General features: G+C 42.2%; 1 protein-coding gene across 25 annotated transcripts in view; it reads left to right on the top strand.

Annotated features, from left to right (window-relative positions):
- ERC1 (ELKS/RAB6-interacting/CAST family member 1) overlaps nucleotides 1-18,366 on the top strand; it is a 272,618-nt gene extending 254,252 nt beyond the window's left edge. For all 25 annotated transcript variants that reach the window (XR_015285955.1, XR_015285954.1, XR_015285957.1 and 22 more), the window contains 2 exons: nucleotides 6,173-6,361; nucleotides 17,797-18,366. Coding sequence is in view for 19 of the 25 variants with exons in the window: in XM_086886167.1 (XP_086742293.1) it covers nucleotides 6,173-6,361; nucleotides 17,797-17,934 (327 nt within the window). In the remaining 6 variants the exon portion in view is untranslated. The remainder of the gene's footprint in view (nucleotides 1-6,172; nucleotides 6,362-17,796) is intronic.
- The last annotated feature ends 1,583 nt before the right edge of the window (nucleotides 18,367-19,949 follow it).

The following is a 19,949-nucleotide window of genomic DNA, read 5'->3' as shown; positions in this document are numbered from 1 at the left end:
CATAATTCAATTTGCCATGCAAATACTTCCAGACTGTGTCACTCACTATCTTAGTTTATTTTCATATCTCTCATTATAAGATATTTAGCTGTAGAGGCAAAATATCCTTGTCTGGCAATATCTATAATAAAACCCAGATCCAGGGAGGTATACAGAGATTTTTCAGGTCCTTTTGAAATAATTCCTTTTTAACAAACATATGTGCTTACACAATCTTTGGCCCCATCCTCTCCTGTGCTGTGGTAGTTTGGGAAGTAGGTTTTGTTGGGTAGCATAGTTGCAATTGTATATAACAAAGTTTGAACACATCATGTGGATGTGGTTGATAGGAGATAAAGGACTACCTGCACTGTGTTCCCAAACATATTTATGTCCAGTCTGAAGTTTTGAGGAGGTGTTTGGTGGTGCTTTGGGTTTCTGCTTGGATTTTTTTCAGAATTCCTTCTTTATTTGTGCTGTGCAGGATTTACCATGAGCACTCACGGTGTGTAGACCAGGTTGGCAAAGCCAGAAAGTAATTCTCAAATTACTTAATTCCTTGGAAACTTTCAGATTTATTCCACCTACACTTCTCTGTGGCACTTTTAATAACAAAAACACTGTCACTGTTTACTTTGACACATGAGATTGCTTCTCAGTTCTATTTTATTTTCTTCTTGATGTAGCTGCACTTCCAGGGATTTTTTTTTTCCTCTCAGATATTTTCTTTTGAATTAATCTTTGAATTAATTGATTGCAAAATGAAGACCACTTAGCAGCATCACCCTGTGCTGTAGGGTTCTGTGGTGGGTACATACACAGAGTCTGTGCACACAAGACAGTCAGGTTAACAGGGGGGTGTGGCAGCAAATGTAAATATGCCAATTGTAAATATGGCACTTTATAGCCCTTGCTGTGTCAAAAAATGCTATTTTCTCCCTTCTTTTTCAAAGATAACTGCTGTTGATCCATGATCAACCTCCACATTGATGAATTATTCTGTCAAGTAAGGCAAAGTTGTGTAAGGAGATAACTTTTACAAGGTCAAGTGATGCAGATGCAGAGACAGGCAGGCTTTCAGGGGTGTTTCTAAGATTTTAGTTCAAAATGGCAGCTGCAGGTTCTTTTAAGTGGAAATTTAGAAGGTATTCTCTGAAATTAATAAAGTTAATTGCTTGGTTCTGAAAAAGAAAAGTGGTTGGTTCCTTCAGAGAAAAAGGGATTGTTAGAAGGAAGAAAAGTGACGGTCATTGACCCTTCTGCCTGGAGAAGGAATCATTTAAAGCTGGTGCTTGTGGGGAATTTCACATTGATTAAACTCACTCCTTCTGCAGATGTCTGTGGACATTTGCTGGTTTTCTTTTCCAAATAACCACCTATGTATTTTTGCATACATCCAGTACACTCTGCTTGCATATATAGGTATTGAAATGCAGAGATTTAGCACATAAAACTTGAAATTCAGTTACCCACATTTCAGTTGACCATTGTCCAGCAACAGTAGGACTAGCAGTGAAGAAGCAACCTCATTTCATTCTAAAGCTTTTTTGTCCCAATGACGTGTAAAACCACAGCTAGATTCACATTTGTCATAGTCAGAGGTTTTAAAACAATGTACGAAATCTCAAAAAACCTGAACGTGTTGTTTGCAAGTCAAATTTGGAATATGCTCACAAATATCTTTATTAGTCAGTTGAGGTTGGTTGGGTTTGCATGAGAGATTTGTCAGGCATTCCACTGTCTTGACAGGACACTCATGGTCGGGTTCTTTTCCCCTTGGACTGAGATTGATGAGGGAGAGGCAGTTTTCTCTTGTTCTGACTTGGTTGCTTATTCTTCTTTTATCTATATTATATATATATATATATATATTATATTATATATTATATATTATATATTATATATTATATATTATATATTATATATTATATATATTATATATTATCTATTATCTATTATCTATTATCTATTATATATTATATATTATATATTATATATTGTATATTATATATTATATATATGATTATATATATTACATTATTATTATTATATTATTCTTTTATCTATATTCTTCTTCTTTTATCTATACTCTGTATACAGAGTACAAGGAGCTACATGCACTAAGATAGAAAGGTACAAAATGACCATCAAAGATCTTCTTCAAGGTCTATGTCCATTTACCCAATTAACAAATGCTAAGTTAATTGTTTTTCTAAGTGACCCAATGACCCAACACCTGTGCGCTGCACTGTGGCATTTTTTTACCTATCCAAAAACCTCTAGAAGAAGAAGATGAAGAGGAAAGAAGGACAAGAGACAACACCCTGAATCTTCCATCTTGTCTTCTGTTCTCTAAACTAGTTTAAACTCCAAACTTTAACTTTTTCACCCAGTGACTTAAGAAAACTTTCTGGTTTACACACTTACACTCCTGGCTTTTCTATTTAACAGTTGTTTTCATGGTGTTTTATGAAATTCAGTGTTTTCTTGGATGTCAGAGCCAGGTATCAGAGATAAGGGCACACACTCTGTGCCTCTGACTCCAGCATTCCACGTGTCTGCCTCAGAGCTGTAGTGATTGCCTTTTTCAGTGAGATGTTGTCAAACCTAGCTGGCCATTAGCAATATTCTGAGGTTGAGGGTACATTAAGCAGACTTCATTCCACGCATTGATGAGGATGGCCTAAACCTATCAGGGCAATTAATGAACCAGGGCTGCTTTAGAAGGCACTCCTGGGTTTGGTCTGTTCACCCAGTGTTTTCCTAGAAAGCTCTGCAGCTCTGAGCTGATCCTGAGAACACCATGTGGGTTATGAACCCTGCTTTTCCACTTAGCCAACGCTCTTCCACCCTCTTGAGATAAGGCAGGGCAGCTGTGCTGTGTGGGAAGCTCAGTGCCTCCTGCTCAGGGCCAGCTCCAGTTAGATATGGCAGGAATTCAGATATAAGGGCACTTCCTACTCCACTGGCAGCGTTTAATGGATCCCAAGTGAGGGCAGTGATTGCTCTGTGAACAGCTTTGGGAGGGCTGCTAGTTAAGAACTTTCACACGCCTCATTTGGCCTCTTTCCAGCTCGAGGTAAAAGGGGGAAGGGTGCAGGAGGAATGTGCTTGGAAAGGGGATTTATCCCTGAGCAGTCAAATTCAACTGTTGGATGAAAATATTCCATTCTTACTTGCTAGATAGCTCTGCTTTCTCTTCATCAAGGAGGGTTTCTGTTCACAAAGAGTAGCCAGGAAATTTACCCAGACAGATCCTTTTCAGACTGGAATCTGCACATCTGACAGATTCTAAAGAGATTGTGGTATCTGAAATGAATACAAGGCAGCCACTACATTGATTGGGCAAGTTATTATCTATTATCTAGACATTGACTGTTATATTTTTATAGAACAGTATTTTCTTAAGGTGTGATAATCCATCATTTTACCCTCTGTGGGTAAATCAAATAATAAGAAAGACAGGAAAGCCATCCATTAAATTAGAAGCATCACTGGTTTTCACTTGCACAGGCAATCCATTTTCAGATCAGAATCTTGGTAACAGATATTATCTGAAATTGGGGTGCATGGTTACTGAATTAGTTATATTAGTCACTGAATTCAGTAAATAACCAAAGCTGATGGATGTAATTGGCTAAAGGCAATTTTGCTTGGTGATGGAAGTGAAATGTAATTGTTGATTCTATTCAAACATCCCTTGCTCTTTCCCTGTGTACAGGACAGCAGAGTGTTCTGCCCTGCTGCAGTTTGCAGTCACAGAATCACAGACTGGGTCAGGCTGGAGGGAGCCACAGTGGGACATCTGCTCGAGCAGGGCCACCCCAGAGCACATGGGACACAGCACTGCCTCCAGATGGTTCTGGAACATCTCCCCTAAAGTGAGATTTCACACCCTCTCTGCACATTCTGTTCCAGTGCACAGTCACTGCACAGGAAAGAAGTTCTTCCTCATGTTCAGGTGGAACTTCTGAGCATCAGTGTCTGCCCATGGCCTCTTGTCCTATTGCCTGGCCCCACCAAAAACCTGGCTCCATCCTCTGGCAGCCTCCCTGCAGATACTCAGCCACTGATGGGATCCTCTCAGTCTTCTCCAGGCTGCCCAGGCCCAGCTCCCTCAGCCTGTCCTGGTAAGAGATGCTCCAGTCCCCTCATCATTTTTGCTGCTCTTCCCTGGCCCCTCTCCAGGAGCTCCTTGTGCTGAGGAGCCCAGAACTGGACACAGCACTCCAGTATGGCCTCACCAGGGCAGAGCAGAGGGGCAGGATCACTTCCCTTGGAGCTCTTCCTTACCCACCCCAGGACACTGCTGCCCCCAAGGACACACTGCTGGCTCATGGACAGCTTGTTGTCCAGCAGGAGCCCCAGCTGCTCTGCAGAGCTGCTTCCCAGCCTGTGATGGTCCATGGGCTTATTCCTCCCCAGGTACAGGGCCCTGTCTTTGCTGAATTTCAGACACTTCTTCCCTGCCCATCTCTCCAACCTCTTGATGTCTCTCTGAGGGCCCACACGGCTCTCTGGGCTATTGGCCACTCCTGCCAGCTTTGTGTCAGCAGTGAACTTGCTGAGGAGGCATCTGCCCCTTCAGCCGAGTCATTGGTGAATAATTTGAACAATACTGGGCCCAGTACTGAGCCTTGGAGAATATCATTAATGACAGGCCTCCAACCAGACCCTGTGCCACTAATGACAACCCTCTGGGATCGGCCCTCAGCCAGTTCTCCTTCCAGCTCCTTGTCCACTCATCCCATCCTGATATAACAAAGCATTATTTATGTGTGTTTATATCTGCAGCCAGAGGCTGCCCCAGGCCCCATGGCTTTCACTAAAGCACGTGAGCTCTCTCCCTCCCTTTCAGGTTTCTCTCCTGTCTCCTGTCCATGGCAGCAGCCAGCTGTGCTGGTGTGGGCTGCAGAGCTTGGCAGGACACAGAGCCTGACATTAGCTAGCTGCTCAGCCATGCCTCCCAGATCCTCACAGCCTGCACAAACTAATCCACGTAAAACAGTGTTGGAAACAAAACCAGTGAGCCCTGACAGCCTTGTTAAACGGGGTCAAATCCCGAGTCTTTGTTGAAAGTAATGCCAGCACCCTGTTTTGTTGTGTCAGAGATTATCTCAGGCCTTCGTTAGCAGGGTCAGAGGTGTCCTATTGAAGAGCTGTCCCCAGCAGGTGCAGCCTCTGCCTGGGAGCACAAACAGAAATGGCCTGGGAGGCTCCCCAGCTCTCCCTGCCCTGCACCTCATTTTATGGAAAGGAGGCCCTAAACCCAGCCCTTCCCTAATTTTTCATCAGCTGCAAACCTTAGAGGTTTGCATTACTGAGGTTTTGAATATGTGCCCACAAACATCCAGAGCAAATGAGGCAGTGTTCTTGTGGAAGGTCACAGCGGAGGAGCCCGGTCGGTATTTGCGCACTCGAGCTCTGTATTTTTGTAAAAAAAATGAGAAATGGTTCTTCAGATACTTTTTATGGGAGCTGGATGACTCTGGTTTGGATTGCATTGAGGAACAATGATTAGATTCAGATTGGGTAAAGTATAATGAAATAAAATAGTACTTTATTATTGATTTAGGTTTTTTGGTTTGTTATATAGAATCTGGCTTGTATAATAAAAGTCATTGCCTTTTCAAAACTATAGAAGACTGTACCTTATAAAACATTATAAAAAATAAAATTGTAACTTTCTGGTGAAGATATGTCTCTATCCAATTTCTACAGCAGAGATGTGATCGTCTTAGAATTGTGTTTTGGCATAATTTGAAGCTATTCTCTTTAGAACATGTTTATTGCATTCTTAATTTGCAGTGAAATGTTTGTTGGCAAAACGAGCTAAAAATCTTTATTGACATTGCCTTACGGACAAGTTGTGGACAGACACCTTTTGTCAGAAAAATCTTCTTTTGAGTAGTTAAAGTGAAGTAGTGTTGGGTAATCAGTAGAGTTAATGCATTCATTGTTTCATTTTTCACCCATATCACCGTTATTTCCCCATCTAATCACGCAGCTGTCATCACTGCCCCCTTTCAGAGTGTGGTTTCCTCCTGGATGCTCGGTGTGTTACGGACCAGGGAAAGAGTGGGCAGGTTTCTCCCACTGAAAGCTGGGCAGGATTCTAACTGAGAGGCTGATCTTTGCCTTCATCACTGCTTGGGTCTCAGGCCGTGCTGTCTGTCTCTCTCTCTTATTTCAGATAATTCAGCCCCTGTTAGAACTCGAGCAGAACCGCAGCAAGTTGAAGTTGTACATCGGCCATCTGACAGCCCTGTGCCACGACCGCGACCCCCTGATCCTGCAGGGCCTCACCCCGCCCGCCTCCTACCACCTGGACAGCGACCAGGCAGCCTGGGAGAGGGAACTGCGCAGGATGAGCCAGGAACAGGTGAGTTGGTGGCCTCAGCTTCTGCACAAGGACCTGAGCCTGCCCGCTCAGCCGCTGCTCGTGTGCCGCGCCAAAATGTGCTGACACCGCGTCCACAGTGTCACCGCGTCACGAGTGCTGACAGCAGGTGGCAAAGATCAACTCTTCAGTGATAAAAGGAGGCAGTCATTTTTTTAATCTATTTTTAATAAATAATAATAATATATTTTTCTAATTTATTATCTACTATGGAATTTCATCTGCTCTATTGTCCGTACTTGGGGCCATGCATCCCCACACTCGTGGGAATCAAATTGCAAGATATTGCTTTTGCCATGTTTTAACTGTTAAATTTTAGCTGTTCTCTATAATTCAGTGTAGCCATCAAGATCTCAAGTCTTACTTTAATTCCATAAACCATTTCTATTTTAATTGACACGTTTTTATGAGTGGTTTTGTATAAGTGAATGCAGTGTCCATGTTACAAAATATTCTGCCAGTAATTTCTACTGCTTACCCACCTTTTGGACTCAGTGTGCTGGATGTGACACACCCATGCTTATATCCACATACACAGTGACTTCAGAAACCCAACTGTATATTTCCAGGAGTTTTGGAATACAGAACTGAGAGGGTTTAATAAGAGTTTGTCAGATGAAGTCTCCAGAAGAGGCTGTCAGTCTAGTTATAAATCATCTACTGAAATAATCTCCCTTCCTCCCAGCTTGTCCTGCCTTCCTTAATCCCTTCATTGACAATTTTTTGTCTCTTGTTTCTGGACTGTAATTCACCGTTCCCTACAACCTTTTTTCTAATTTGTTCCTATTTCTCTTTTCAACATTTTTTTACTTTAACTTTCTAGTCTTATATTCCTGAATGCCTTTTTTTTTTTCTTTAAATTAAACTACTACAGGGAACTTGTACCAGAGCTAGGTGTGATTAGTTTTGTCTTTTTAACCCTGACTTTGATTATAATGCCAATTCTTTCACTGTTCACTTTCATATCTTTTATACCAAACTCTATCCAGTGTACACAATAGCCTACACAGTTAAAAGGTGATTTTTATGGGTCAGTGAACATATCCTGAGCCTATCTTGAACACTTCAGCTCTGGTTTTCTTCCTTTGTGATTTTAAAACTAATTTCCTTGAACTTTTGACTCAAGACTGAATTTTGATTCAAAAATTGGAGAGAGCAGCCAAATTGCTGGAAACCACCAGGAGCATGTCTGCAAATGCAGAAAGAGCAGACCTCTGGAGATAAATATGTCTGTAACAGGGCTGAGATGGTACAAGACAGTCATGCTCTCCCTCTGTACCTGTTTTCATACATTTACTGATTCAGCATGTGCCCTGTGCCTCCCTTGGTAGTGATGTGCCTCTATGGGCATGACACATTCTCTTTCCCTTCAGAGCCTCCTGTCTTCTCTAATCACTGATACAGGATTAAAATTCCTTCAGTTTTATGCAAGCCATCCTCCTCTGTTAAAGCCTTACAGCTCCTATGGTATAAATCAAAGCACAAGACACATTATTTTGAACCACCTTGTCTGTCAGATTTGGGATGAAGCAGTGGGAGACAAAACCTGACACATGTATGGGAGGCACCTCTGAAAATGACAGTGGATGTGGGCAAAGTTTGGATATCTGATATAAATTACCTCATTAATTATAGCTGTATTCAATCAGGATCTGTGGGGATCAGGATCTATTTGATCAAGAGATGTGGGTAAAGAAGATAGGAAAGGCTTTCTTTGTCAAGTTCTTCTGAATAGTAATCCCAAAAATAATATTTCCCATTAAAACTTTGCTAGTCTGTTAGCCACATTTATGGGCTACACAGTAAAGAAAACTTTGTGAGAAACTGTGGAAAAAGGGAATTACCTAAGTTGTTCTGGAAAGAGAAAAGAATTCTTTTTCTACCCCCTCACATTATTGTCTTAATTCTGCAGTGCTGTCACCACAGTTGTTTAAAGTTCCTTCTCCATTCACGATTCCCAAGCATAAATAATGTCAGCTAAAATAAAATGTAGCTGTCTTTTCTGCTTTCCCATACTCACTGGGATGGTATTTCAGAAGCTTCAGTTGCAAAACACAAACTAATGATATATTTCAATTTACAAAGCAGACTTTTCGTTTAAGCCATGGAGCTTTTCTGTTTCTAGCTGCAGAGTTTCCTTTGTGCTCCAAGTGTTCCCATGGGGGGTGGGAATCAGTTCTCCAGATTTGCAGAAGCCCATCACAGAACACCCATTTTGCATCTTTGGAATTTTAATGAGTTTTGTAAATGACTTCAAATCCAGTGCATTAAATTCACTCCTGTCCCTTCTAATATGATCTTCTGTAGATAATGCTTTACAAGCCTCAGTGGGAAAAAATTAATCCTCTTGAATGTTAAGAAGTGCTAACGTGATTAGGGAGGATACATTTAACCAACACCAATAATATTTAAGCATGATGCCAACGTATCCTCTTCTCACCAATGAGATTACCCAGTTTGGTTTGGTTGTTTAGGGGTTTTTATTATAAATAGTTAAGAATTCGTTTTCCTGCTGCTGCTTTTGGAGCTGTTATTTCCCACTGCAGCAACTGTCATTGACAGAGGTTGGTTTGCTGTGTTTCATCACAGCAAATTACTTGGTACATCTTTCACAGCTGCTGGGGAGGCTCAGGTATGAACAGCAGGAGTTTTCTGTGGTTCTTTTGGTAGATACAGCTGGTGTATGAAATGGATTTGGTAGATACAGCTGGTGTATGAAATGGGTTTAACCTTTCCACTCTTCCAGTGCATCCATGGAGAGCCACAGGAACTAAAGTACAAATAGCTGTTGGAAAAGTATTCTCCAGCACCATGGATCCAAGGCAAATTTATTGCCACAAAAATAATTTTGTAGCCTCAAAGTTTGACTGATATCGGTGCCTCTTATGCACAATAGTGTCTTGACACTACCTTTAAGTTCAGTGGTATTCCTTAGGGACCTCAAGTGATTACAGAATATGCTGAGTTGGGAAGGAGCCACAAGGACCATCCAGTCCAACTCTTATCCCTGCACAAAACATTCCCAAGAATCACAGCAGGTGCCTGAGAGCATTATCCAAACACTGCTTGAACTCTGTCAGGCTTGGGGCTGCGACCAGGTCCCTGGGGAAGATTGATTGTAATCAAGCTATGGGGCCAAGATACTGTATCATGCTTTGTTGGCATTTTATCAAAGACATTTTGTAAGGCTGACTTACTGTGGTAAAACTGTGCTCCATTTGTAGTGAAGAACTGAAGCCAGTACTTAGGAGTATATGGTGTCTGAAAACCTAATCTAAAATAATATACTAGGCTAAGTTGTGGACAGTAAAGACTCTAAAGTGCTCAGAACCGTGTCATTAAATTATTCCTGTGGTGGAAAATGTCCCTTTGAGTCAGTTATGACCCAGTGTCCCCAAATAAGCTACTCAGTACTGTTTCTGGAACTGTCATCCTTCAACCAATTCTGTCCTATTTGACTTTTCTTATTAAAAAACTGCAGCTACCAGAAGGAAAGGGGAATGTCCCAAGTCTTAACACTAAGAAATAAAAATTCCGTTCATTCATTATAAATAATTGCATTATCCTAGCAATTTCTCTTAAATACCATATTTTCTTTCCCTTTGTCCTAGAGGTATCATTATGTTGATATCCCTGAGCTCTGTGGAATGACTGCTCCGTTTCACATTTCAGATAGCTGCCTGTAAGTGCAGAATTTTAGTCCTCAATGAAAGGAAATGGCATTAAGAACATAATTACATGGTGCACACTTTCATTTATAGTTTGGGTTTTGTCTTCCTCCTGCCTGTACAGAAGAAGAGAGTGGAGTAGAAACTGGAATTTGCTGAAAATCCTCACTGGAGTGTGTCAGAGGTGGTGCAGTGCACTGGGCTTGAGGGGCAGCAGTGTGAGAAAGTAAAGAGAAAACAGCAAAAGAAACAGAGCAACCAGATGTTGGAAGCAGGCAGCAGTGTGAGGTTTGTTAACAGCTTAAGGACTATCAGCACTGTTTCCAAATCCAGCTGTAAATGTGCAGAACCTTGTGTTACAGAGAATTCTTTATTTTCAATAGGTCCTGCACTGATATTTGGAAAAACTATTTCTTCCAACAGAAGAGTTACACAATTAAAATAACTTTTTTAACCCTAGGAGTAGGAGGCATTTTTCCCCCTGGCTCCCTGCCATCAGAGGCTCTTTGCAGCCATGTCCAGCACACCCTGGATTCCTCAGGCTGCTGGGGGTTCTGCTGCCCCCCAGGTTTGTTCCCTGCACACTCCCTCCTTCCCCAGAGGTGTTTCTGGAAGGTTTGGGCAGCAGCAGCAGTCCTGGACACCTGGGCAGGTGCATTTCCATCAGAGGCCTTCTCAGAAGTCACCTGCTGGGAGTTGCAGAGAGAGGCACTTGTGGAACATCTCTGTGATCATCCAAGAGCCTTCGCTGTGCAGGAAGGTTTTCTCCCCTCTCCCTGTGCACCAGCTTCAGCCAGAGCACAGACCTGCTAGGGATTCCTGCTCACTAATCCTCTCCCAAGGAATCAGGAATGCTGGTTCTGCTGGGCTGCCTGGAGCTCAGGAGGGAGCAAGGTGATAATGTCACTTCACAGCCTGCTGTGTCAGCTCAGTGCTCGTGGCTCCAGTCCAAGGAGCAACATTTACCTTGCACTTAATTCACATTTCGGTCTCCACAGAGCACTGTAAGCTTTTTGTGCAAAAGGACACCAAACCTCGTATCTGTAGCTGTCAAATTTCATTTTAAACCTGCATCTTTGATTGCTAAACTCTGAAAATATTCAACAGGTATTTTGATTTGTTTTACACGCAATATTGCAAGTGGGATAAACTTTACTCTAAATTACGAATAGCCATTTTATAAACATCCTGTGTACTTCTCTGCTCAGATTCTGCTTGTGTTCTTCTGTGTCATCTATGAGGAATTACTCAGCTTACTTAGTTTCTGTAAAGAAATTACTCTGCTATGATTTGCATTTAGTCATCCTAAATTACTCTATTACTTCAGAGTTTACCCTTGTCTTCCATCTCTGACTGCTCTTCTATTAACTTGTTATCTTCCCCCACTTGATTTATGTCATTTATTTTTAATTTGTAATCTTATGGGAATGCATAATCTATTTTAAAGTTAAACAGTCCACTTCTGGTCTCTGTTAGAAATTAGAAGTAATAATTGCAACAATTTATATCCTTCTTCATGTGCAAGTCTGTTTCCTGAGTTTGGTTGAGAAAGCAATGGATATGGGAACTCTCTAAAATTGTTACGTTTTAAAGCATTTTAAACTTTTCTATGTAATATAAAACATATTTATTATGGTTTGGGTGAGGATGAGAACGGTGCCATAGTTCTTAAATACTGGTTAAAATCACAAACGTTATCTTAGCCATGTCCATTATGCCATAATATAATTCATTTTTATTTGTCCATGAAATTGCTGATATTAATTAAATTACACCCTATCAATCAGGAACATTAACAATTCCTAACTTGAAATGAGATATAAAGGGAAAACTAATGATTTCAGGACATCACTGAGCGTTCTGTGTGTGTGTGGGGTGTCAGAAAATGAGAGTGGTGTCACTTGAAGCAGTCCCTGCAAGCAGGAGCTCCAACCCCAAGCTGTTCCCTGGTTTTCTCCAGGGCAGCTCACCTCTCTCATATTTTACTCTTAGCATCAAGTTCTGTTACTCCAGGCCTTGCTCATACCCTGTGGTCCTTGTGAAAGCTTTCTGCAGCATCTCCTGATGCTGAGCTGTGGATTCTGCTTGGCTCTCTACCTCTTTTCAGGTTAGGAATAGTTAATGTTAATAATGGCTATGATATATTTTGATTAAAATTAGTAATTCCGTGCACAAATAAAAATGGGCAATGTTATGGCATTGTGGATATTATTTAAAAAGACAAAACTGTTTCATTCGAAATCTTACTTCTATTTTTCAAATGCATGTTTTTAAAATCTTTTGAAAGATATAAACCCCAAATTTCCAGATAGGGCAGAAATATTAAAGGGTTGACATTAAAAATGTTTCTTTTTTTTTTTGCTTTTGAAATTTGTCAGACTGGATTTCCATACTCATAACCCTTTCTTTTGGCTCTTTTATAGGTATATAGTTCAGAAATAAAGGTTTATATGTAATTAGCTCTCCCTGTATCAAACACACATATTTACACTGGTTTTTCTGGGTAGATGTAGGTAGAGCTACAGTGAAGTTTAACTTGAGACAAAACAAAGGTTTAGATTAAATCAGTGAAATTTCTTATTGATGCTTACTTGTGTTACTTTAAGCTCTAAGTGTATTTTTCAGACTAACCATAACCTGACCCAGAAACACTTGAACTTTGGAGAAACATAATTCTATATCTTGGTGTTGTATCTTTATAGAAATTCTCCACTAACTCACTTTTTGTGCTGCTCTACAAGCTCTCCATATTCTGTATTCAGGTTTACTGTCCATGGCCCAGGATGAGATACCAATTTATCCATGTTTGCCTTTTGTCATCAGTGTTTCTGTGGAATTGTTAATGAGGTAACAATTGTTAATTGTTAAAAAATCACACTGGGGAGTATAAATAAGTTTTAAAGGATCTCAATTTTTAATTTAATTTTGCCTTCTTTGTATTATGGCAAAAGCAGAGGCCAGAAAGGTTCTGCAGAGCAGCAGCACAATTCCCCCAGTGTACCTATAAAACCTTAGCATCCTTTTTCTTAACTGTGAAGTTATCTTCATGCAACTCTGAATATCTGCTATCTGCTAATCTTTAAATAAGTTCTGAAATATCTTGGAGCAGAGAAGCTAAATTCATAGTGAATTGTTAGGGATTTATTTTTTTTTTTCAGTGATGGAGTTTAACTATAAATGGAAAATTATTCCTATCATGGCTTGCTCTAAACCCAGGAAGGAAGGCAGCAGTGCTGAAAAGTGTCTGAAGCTATTGCAGATTATCTGCAAGCTTTCTTTCCCCTGAGATGCTGAAGGCCATTTCTGTTCTTCTGTCCAAAGATAAATACTGTGAAGCACCTCTGGAGTCTTTGCTGTCCTTTTCTTTCTGAGCTGTCTATTCTTAACTTGTTATCAACTGGACAAAGAACATATCTGGCTTTGCCTTCTCATTTTTGCTCATTTCTATGAGGCAAGTATGTGAATCTCCTCATATCCTCAACTGGAAATGCCAAAAAGAAAAAAAAAAAATAAAAAGGATTGTTTACATTTCTTTATTTTCTTAGAAAAATGGCATAGGGAAGATAATAACATGTCAGCTTGCATTCACAAGAAAATAATCTAGGAAACCAGAACTGATATTAATACTTTTAGAGGAATTTGGACTTCCAAACATGCAGGTGAATCCAGTTATGGCACTGAGAAGTGTCTGTTCCCTGGGCTGAAGGAGGCCTGGCGTGCTGCTGAGAGCAGTGACATCAGTGGAGATGATATCCCTGATCCAGAAATGCAGCCATAGAGTCAATTAAGATGTCTTCGTTGCAGTAGGAATCACATTATTAAATCTAGCTGTTGTGGAGCTAGCAAACTCAACTCAAGGCTGTCTCTGCTGTTTTTCCAAAGATGTTTCACCACAGACATCTGCCAGCCAGCTGTGTGGGCTTTCTGTCTGTGCTGATTTGTCAAGTATTGTTGCTGGCCTTTAGCATTCAGAGCCATCTCCTTTTGGGCTCTTGATGGTCAAAAACTCTTTTCTTGGAAATATTTTCTTCCTCTGGTTAAGTTGGTTACTTTTGTTTGGTTGCACTTGATTTATTGCCTTTGGCATGAAATTATTCTGTTGGGCTCATTTTGATTTTATAAGACATCTTATAAATACATAAATGCTGACCAGTAGAGCAAGAATCTGAGACTTCACTGATGTTGCAGTATGGCCCCACTAAAGACAACATCCTTCAGGATTCTCCCTTGCCCACCAACCCTCCTTCAGTTTTGAAGTTCAGTCTCTTGCAGGTGCTTTAATATTTCATTAATTTAGTTGCTTTGTCCTTTCCTGGAGCTTCACCTGGAGGATTTGGCTGGAAGGCTGGGAAGAGGGATGCTGGCTGGGCAGGTGGTGCAGGACCTCTGCTTTCCCTGCTAACACTGCCCTCTCCTGGTTCTCCTCCTGTGGACCGGGAGCCCAGGACCCTCGCAGGTGCCAGGCAAGAGGAGGAGAATGATAACATTGGCTGTTTCTCCTGTTTCTTGCTCTCTCCCACCTCTCCAGCCTCCCATCCTTCTGAGGGATGGCAGGAGCAATCCTTGTGCTGGCCCAGGAGGGCACAAGGCAGCCCAGTCTCTGAGTTCAGGGCTCAGAGCATTCCCAGGAATGCACCATTCTGGGTGGCTGGCAGGCTGCTGGACCTGGCATCTCACCAGGCTCACAGCCCCACAGGCACTCCCTGAATCCCAGTCCCCTGGCTTTTAACATCCAGCACCACTCCTGCCTGCTTGTTCTGAGCCTCTCCATCCTGCCTGCTGACTGCAGCTTTCCTGGGCTTTTCCATGCGCTGGAGGTTCCTGCCAGTGCCTCTGCCAGGCTGAGCACCACCCACACCCTGCTGCTCCTGAGCCACTGTGGGTCACTGCTGGGCCCCCCTTCTCCCCCAGAGCCCAGAGTGCTCCCCTCCCTCTCTTCCCCAGCTCATGTCACTGCACACAGCGGGATCAGGTTGCCTTTGCATTGTGATTCTTGGCAGGAGCCCCTCTCGGGTTCCTCTGGCTGTCCTGTGACTGCAGCAGCCAGTGGGAGCAGAGCACGTGAGAGCACATTAAACCAACATTCAGCACGCAGAGCCCCAGTAATTTACTATATATATATATATATATATATATAATTTACTGTATGCTACCCTGCCTAGGAAAGGGAACAGGGGAGCTCGCTTGCCCTTTTAATTTCCTTTCTCACACTTTTGTCTACAGAAGCCTGCACCATAACTTCCTTAAAAAGCATTTTTATTTATTCCATGGTCATTCTTAGGCTGTTTGTTTTTAAGCAGTGTTCCTTGCAGAAGCAATCTGCTGTGCTTTGCTTGATACCATCACTAAACAGAGACGTGCTGTTGTATCTGATTAGAATTTTAATTGTACAAATCTAACCTTTGCCACGGCATTGTGCTCTTAAAGTGGTAAAATGATCCCTGCTGTGCTGCTGCCTGCTAGTTTTCTCTTTTTAAAACCTGCATTGAGCAGTGTTACAGCAGTGCAAAACACAGATCAAGAAATTTGTATCCTGATGAACAGTTATCCCTTCAGGCACGAGAAATGCCAGTTTGACATCCTTTCCATGTCGTGTATTAACATAGTAGAGTTCCAATAAAAATACTAATCAGTCAGGAATAAGAAATGTTACAGGACTGACAGATAACATTACATTTTTAAGAACCATGCAAAATTTAAAAGAAGGTTCAAACAAGATAAGATAGTTGCTCACAGCAGCTCAAAGTGACAAAGAAGCTGGAAAGAAGCTTCAGAATTTTAAGTGTAAGTACTTCCTATATATATGCTTGTATTCATAGGGAATATACTTTATTCACTAAAAATAGAAGAGCTTTTTGCTATAAAGTACAGGGCAGGGCTTGAAAGCTTATTCAGTCTGTCTGTCCATATCACCTGACCTAGAAAGGGATGCTGCTTCTCCTTCTCCCCTGAGGTCCTTAGAGCACTGTGAGCACTGTAATCCCTAAAATTACACCAATTACAGCTCTCCTCGGGACTTTGCACAGTTCACAGGCCAGCAGGGACTTCATCAATTGCTGGGCAGCTAAACAGGTTACTGAAGGCAGATGTTTCCTGCTCTTTATTGAGACTCTGTGGGCCCCTAAATCTGGCAATGGCATCAGGCTCAAAGCTGAAAGCTGTGTTTGCATATGTTGTGTGACATGGTTTGGGACACCACTTGTTGGAGAAACTGTTTATAAACTGTAGACAGAGTGAATAATACAAAGTTTGAAATTCTGGGTCCTGTTCTGAGCCAGTTATAGTGATCTGAAGAACGAAATGACACAACAGGAAATGCAGAGTTAGTAAACAAAAATCGTGTATGTTCCACAGCAATTGTGTGGAGTCATCTTCTGACTGAGCTAGGAAAGAGAGTTTCTGAAAATTAATAATCCCTCAGGAAAAAGAGAATTCTGGTTAACTCTGGGTGCATTATGTACAATTATGTGACATTCCTATTGATTTCATATCAGGAATAATTCTCAAGCAATGACCTATGAAACATGCCATTGTTCATGAATAAAAGTCAAACTGTTTAAAGCAATACACTGGCAAGCTGCTGTATTGCTGCTGGGATATGGCTGCCTTCAGAAAAACATTCTAGAGAGGAAGTTTTTCTTACATTTATCACAGAACAATGTATTCAGGAGTAGTTAAGTCATGTGGGCATGGTCTTTACTGAGGAGGTGACAAGCCTGTAGAATGAAAAAGTGAAATGAAGAGGATGGAGAGCGTTCAGTTCCAGGTGAGGGAGTCACCGAGGGAAGATGTGGGTGCTGGAAGTGCCCAGTGTCACCTCTGTTAGTTCCCTTCCTACAGTGCTGGTGTAGCTGAGCCTGCTGGGCAGGGCTGTCCCACAGCAAGCACATCTCAGAGCAGGGGGCTGATGCCTTGAGAGGCTCCCTGGAGCAGAGGCTGGACAGAGTTAAAGGAATAAAGTGGGTATTTATTAAAAACCCTTCCAAGTATCACCTTGAGCAGTGCAAGAGCCTGGCTGTGGCTACACCCAGGATGGACCCAGGTCAGGAGTTTTCACACTTTGATAAGTTTTGGTCTATGTCCATATTGGGGTTAATTGTCCAATTACAGTTTCAGGTTATGCTGAAGATTTCTCCCCTCAGTTCACTGTTGTTTAAACATTTTGGGCCTGAAGCTGCAATGATGTCCTGGGTTCTGGGGCTGGAGATTGTCGTGTCTGCCTGAGCTGTGAGGAGAACTTGCTGACACTTTATGTGAGGCTCAGAGTTCCATCCTAATGCAGTGCATGATCTGGAAAACAGGAGAGCTGAAAGCTCAGGTGTCAGTGGTGGGCAGAATGTGGGTTCTGCCCATGGATCAGTGTTTGCTGCTCTGGATGTGCCTGTGAGGGTGTTTGGGAGGGTGGAGGAGGATTTGTGGCCATCCCTGCTCAGGTGAAAGCAGTGCAGCAGGACAGGCTTTCAGAACTGAAGGAGCTTTGAATTCCAGTGGGCTGGAGCTGATTCTAAAAGCATTTCGTATTTTATTCCTTGTTAAAACATTCCTTGTTTAAACATTTTGGGCCTGAAGCTGCAATGATGTCCTGGGTTCTGGGGCTGGAGATTGTCGTGTCTGCCCGAGCTGTGAGGAGAACTTGCTGACACTTTATGTGAGGCTCAGAGTTCCATCCTAATGCAGTGCATGATCTGGAAAACAGGAGAGCTGAAAGCTCAGGCGTGGTGGTGACGGTGTGTCTGTGTGTCCTTGCAGCTGCACGATGAGCTGGAGAAGGGGGAGAGGGAGAACGCGGAGCTGCAGGAGTTTGCCAACGCCATCCTGCAGCAGATCGCGGATCACTGCCCCGACATCCTGGAGCAGGTCGTCAACGCCCTGGAGGAGTCCTCCTGACCTCCACCAGTCCTCCTGGCCACCAGTCCACGGAGCAGCACACCAGCAGCCAAGCCCAGCCAGTCCACGGAGCCGTGGGAGTGGAGAGCAATGTGAAAGACAGAACGTGGAATAGAAACTTCCGGTGCACCTTTGACAAAGAAAACAAAGGCAAAAAAAAAAACCCTTCTAAAAACTTCATGCTCTCTAGGTTCTTCCAGTCTATGATTAATCAGCCATTTTTGTATTCATCTTCTCACTGCCTTTCTACTTTAGAACCCAGTTCCTCAGTGACTTTGTTGGTTGTGACTTTTGGATACAGCTAAGCAGAGCTCTTGCAAGTCTACTGAGCAAAGAAGAGGGGATCCACTGAACACAAGCAGCTCTAGTTCTCCGTGAGGTTGCAGAAGAGTAGCCCTCACCTTTCATTAATACATTGCTTTTTCCTTCTTATCTTCTTTCCTTCTTCCTGTTTTTTAATTTCATGAAAGCTGAAAGCCTGAATTTCATAGTGCTAAAGCCAAACCTGAGTGTGCCCTGATTATGGCTCATGGCTGGCCAGCATCAGCTAGCTCAGGTCTTGCTGCCTGTCTCAATGCTTCTTACGTTCTTAAATAACAGAGTGAGGAGAGGAAAGTTTCCCTACTTGCTCCTGTTAGTCATTTCATCTAGCAGCTGGGGAAAAAAGGTAGGGATACTGGTACTTTCTGTTTACTTAACTTGGGTTTTGGTTGTTCACTGGTCTGACTCTGAAGTGCTAGGTGGGGCATTTTTTTTGAGGTAACTGTTTTCATCTGTTGATTTTTGGGGGGGTTTTAGATGAGTTTTCTCATCATAGTTCTGTGTCTCCTATGTTCTTACTTTATAGAGAGCTCTCTCCCTTGGAGCAGGTGTGGTCAACAGGTCAGTTCCCAGCTTTAACTTGTATAGTTTGTCCAGTTTTTCAGGCCATAACTTTGTGAACACTAGCTGTCACCAGAATAGTCATAGGCATTCTGTAAATGAGAAATTTGCATCATTTAGCTTAAAAGTAGAATTTTAAAGCTAAGTTAGGTAAATCAGTAGCATAGTCCTTACTATAATTATAATTTAATTTATTTTTGTTTAGCTTACATTGAGTTTGAGTTCAGAGCAATAACCCTTACAAAGAGGAGCATCTCTGCTGGAGTTGGCACCCAGTTGAGTAGATAGGTATAAAAACACAGCTTTACTTAAACCAGTGCAATTCTTCTGTGTGTATGAGAGGCCTTAGTTCTATTCCCATCCACCTTCGACACTCGTTACAGCTCCTGCTGATAGGTAACATGACCTGAAATCCCAGGTCAGTCTGTCATTGTAGCAAGTCAGAAATCCTGTTTTATGAGTAGGACTTGGGTGTTCATTCTTGGGCTATGCATTAATGGGGAGACACATTTTTTCCTGGCTGCCAGTGGTTATGTGTGTCTGGGGGCATCTGCAGGACAGAACCCTGTAACACGTCCCCACGTGCTCCTCAAAGGAGCTGCTCCCTTTGGCTGGCTCATATTAACTTCAGAGAGCGAGGGGAAGGCAAAAGGAGACCAAATATCAACACAGCACTGGAAGAAATCCTGGTTTTCTAGTCACTAGCTAATTATGGATCCTCTCAGTAAACCTCCCATTCAGAGCCTGCAATTTAATTCCATGTGGTTTACTACGTTTTGGGCTTAATCACTAAGCTGTTAGCTAAGGAAAATGTTGCAGGCCCTTTGAAGAAAACTGCATTTCTTGTGTCTCTCAGATCCACGGCACAGCTCACCTGTAGGTCTTCCACACCTTGTTTTTATCACACCTTGTTTTAGAAGTGACCAATGGCTTCCAGCAGAAAGGAGATCAGCAAAAGTCTGAGTAAGGGAAGATGTACCCTGTGGATCTTCCAAACAAGGACTGAAAATTGGGAAAAACTAAAACCTTACGTAGGCTCTATTGAGAATTAGCTGATTTAAAATAAATCACATCCCCATTGATTCTACTGTAATAATTCAGCAGAAGGAGCTGCATTCATAGCCAGGGTGTCT

The sequence above is a fragment of the Cyanistes caeruleus genome, chromosome 4 (assembly GCF_971803275.1).
Source record: "Cyanistes caeruleus chromosome 4, bCyaCae1.hap1.1, whole genome shotgun sequence".
Lineage (NCBI taxonomy): Eukaryota > Metazoa > Chordata > Aves > Passeriformes > Paridae > Cyanistes > Cyanistes caeruleus.
The sequence above is the reverse complement of the archived record's forward strand: the minus strand, read 5'-3'. Positions and strand labels throughout refer to the sequence as shown.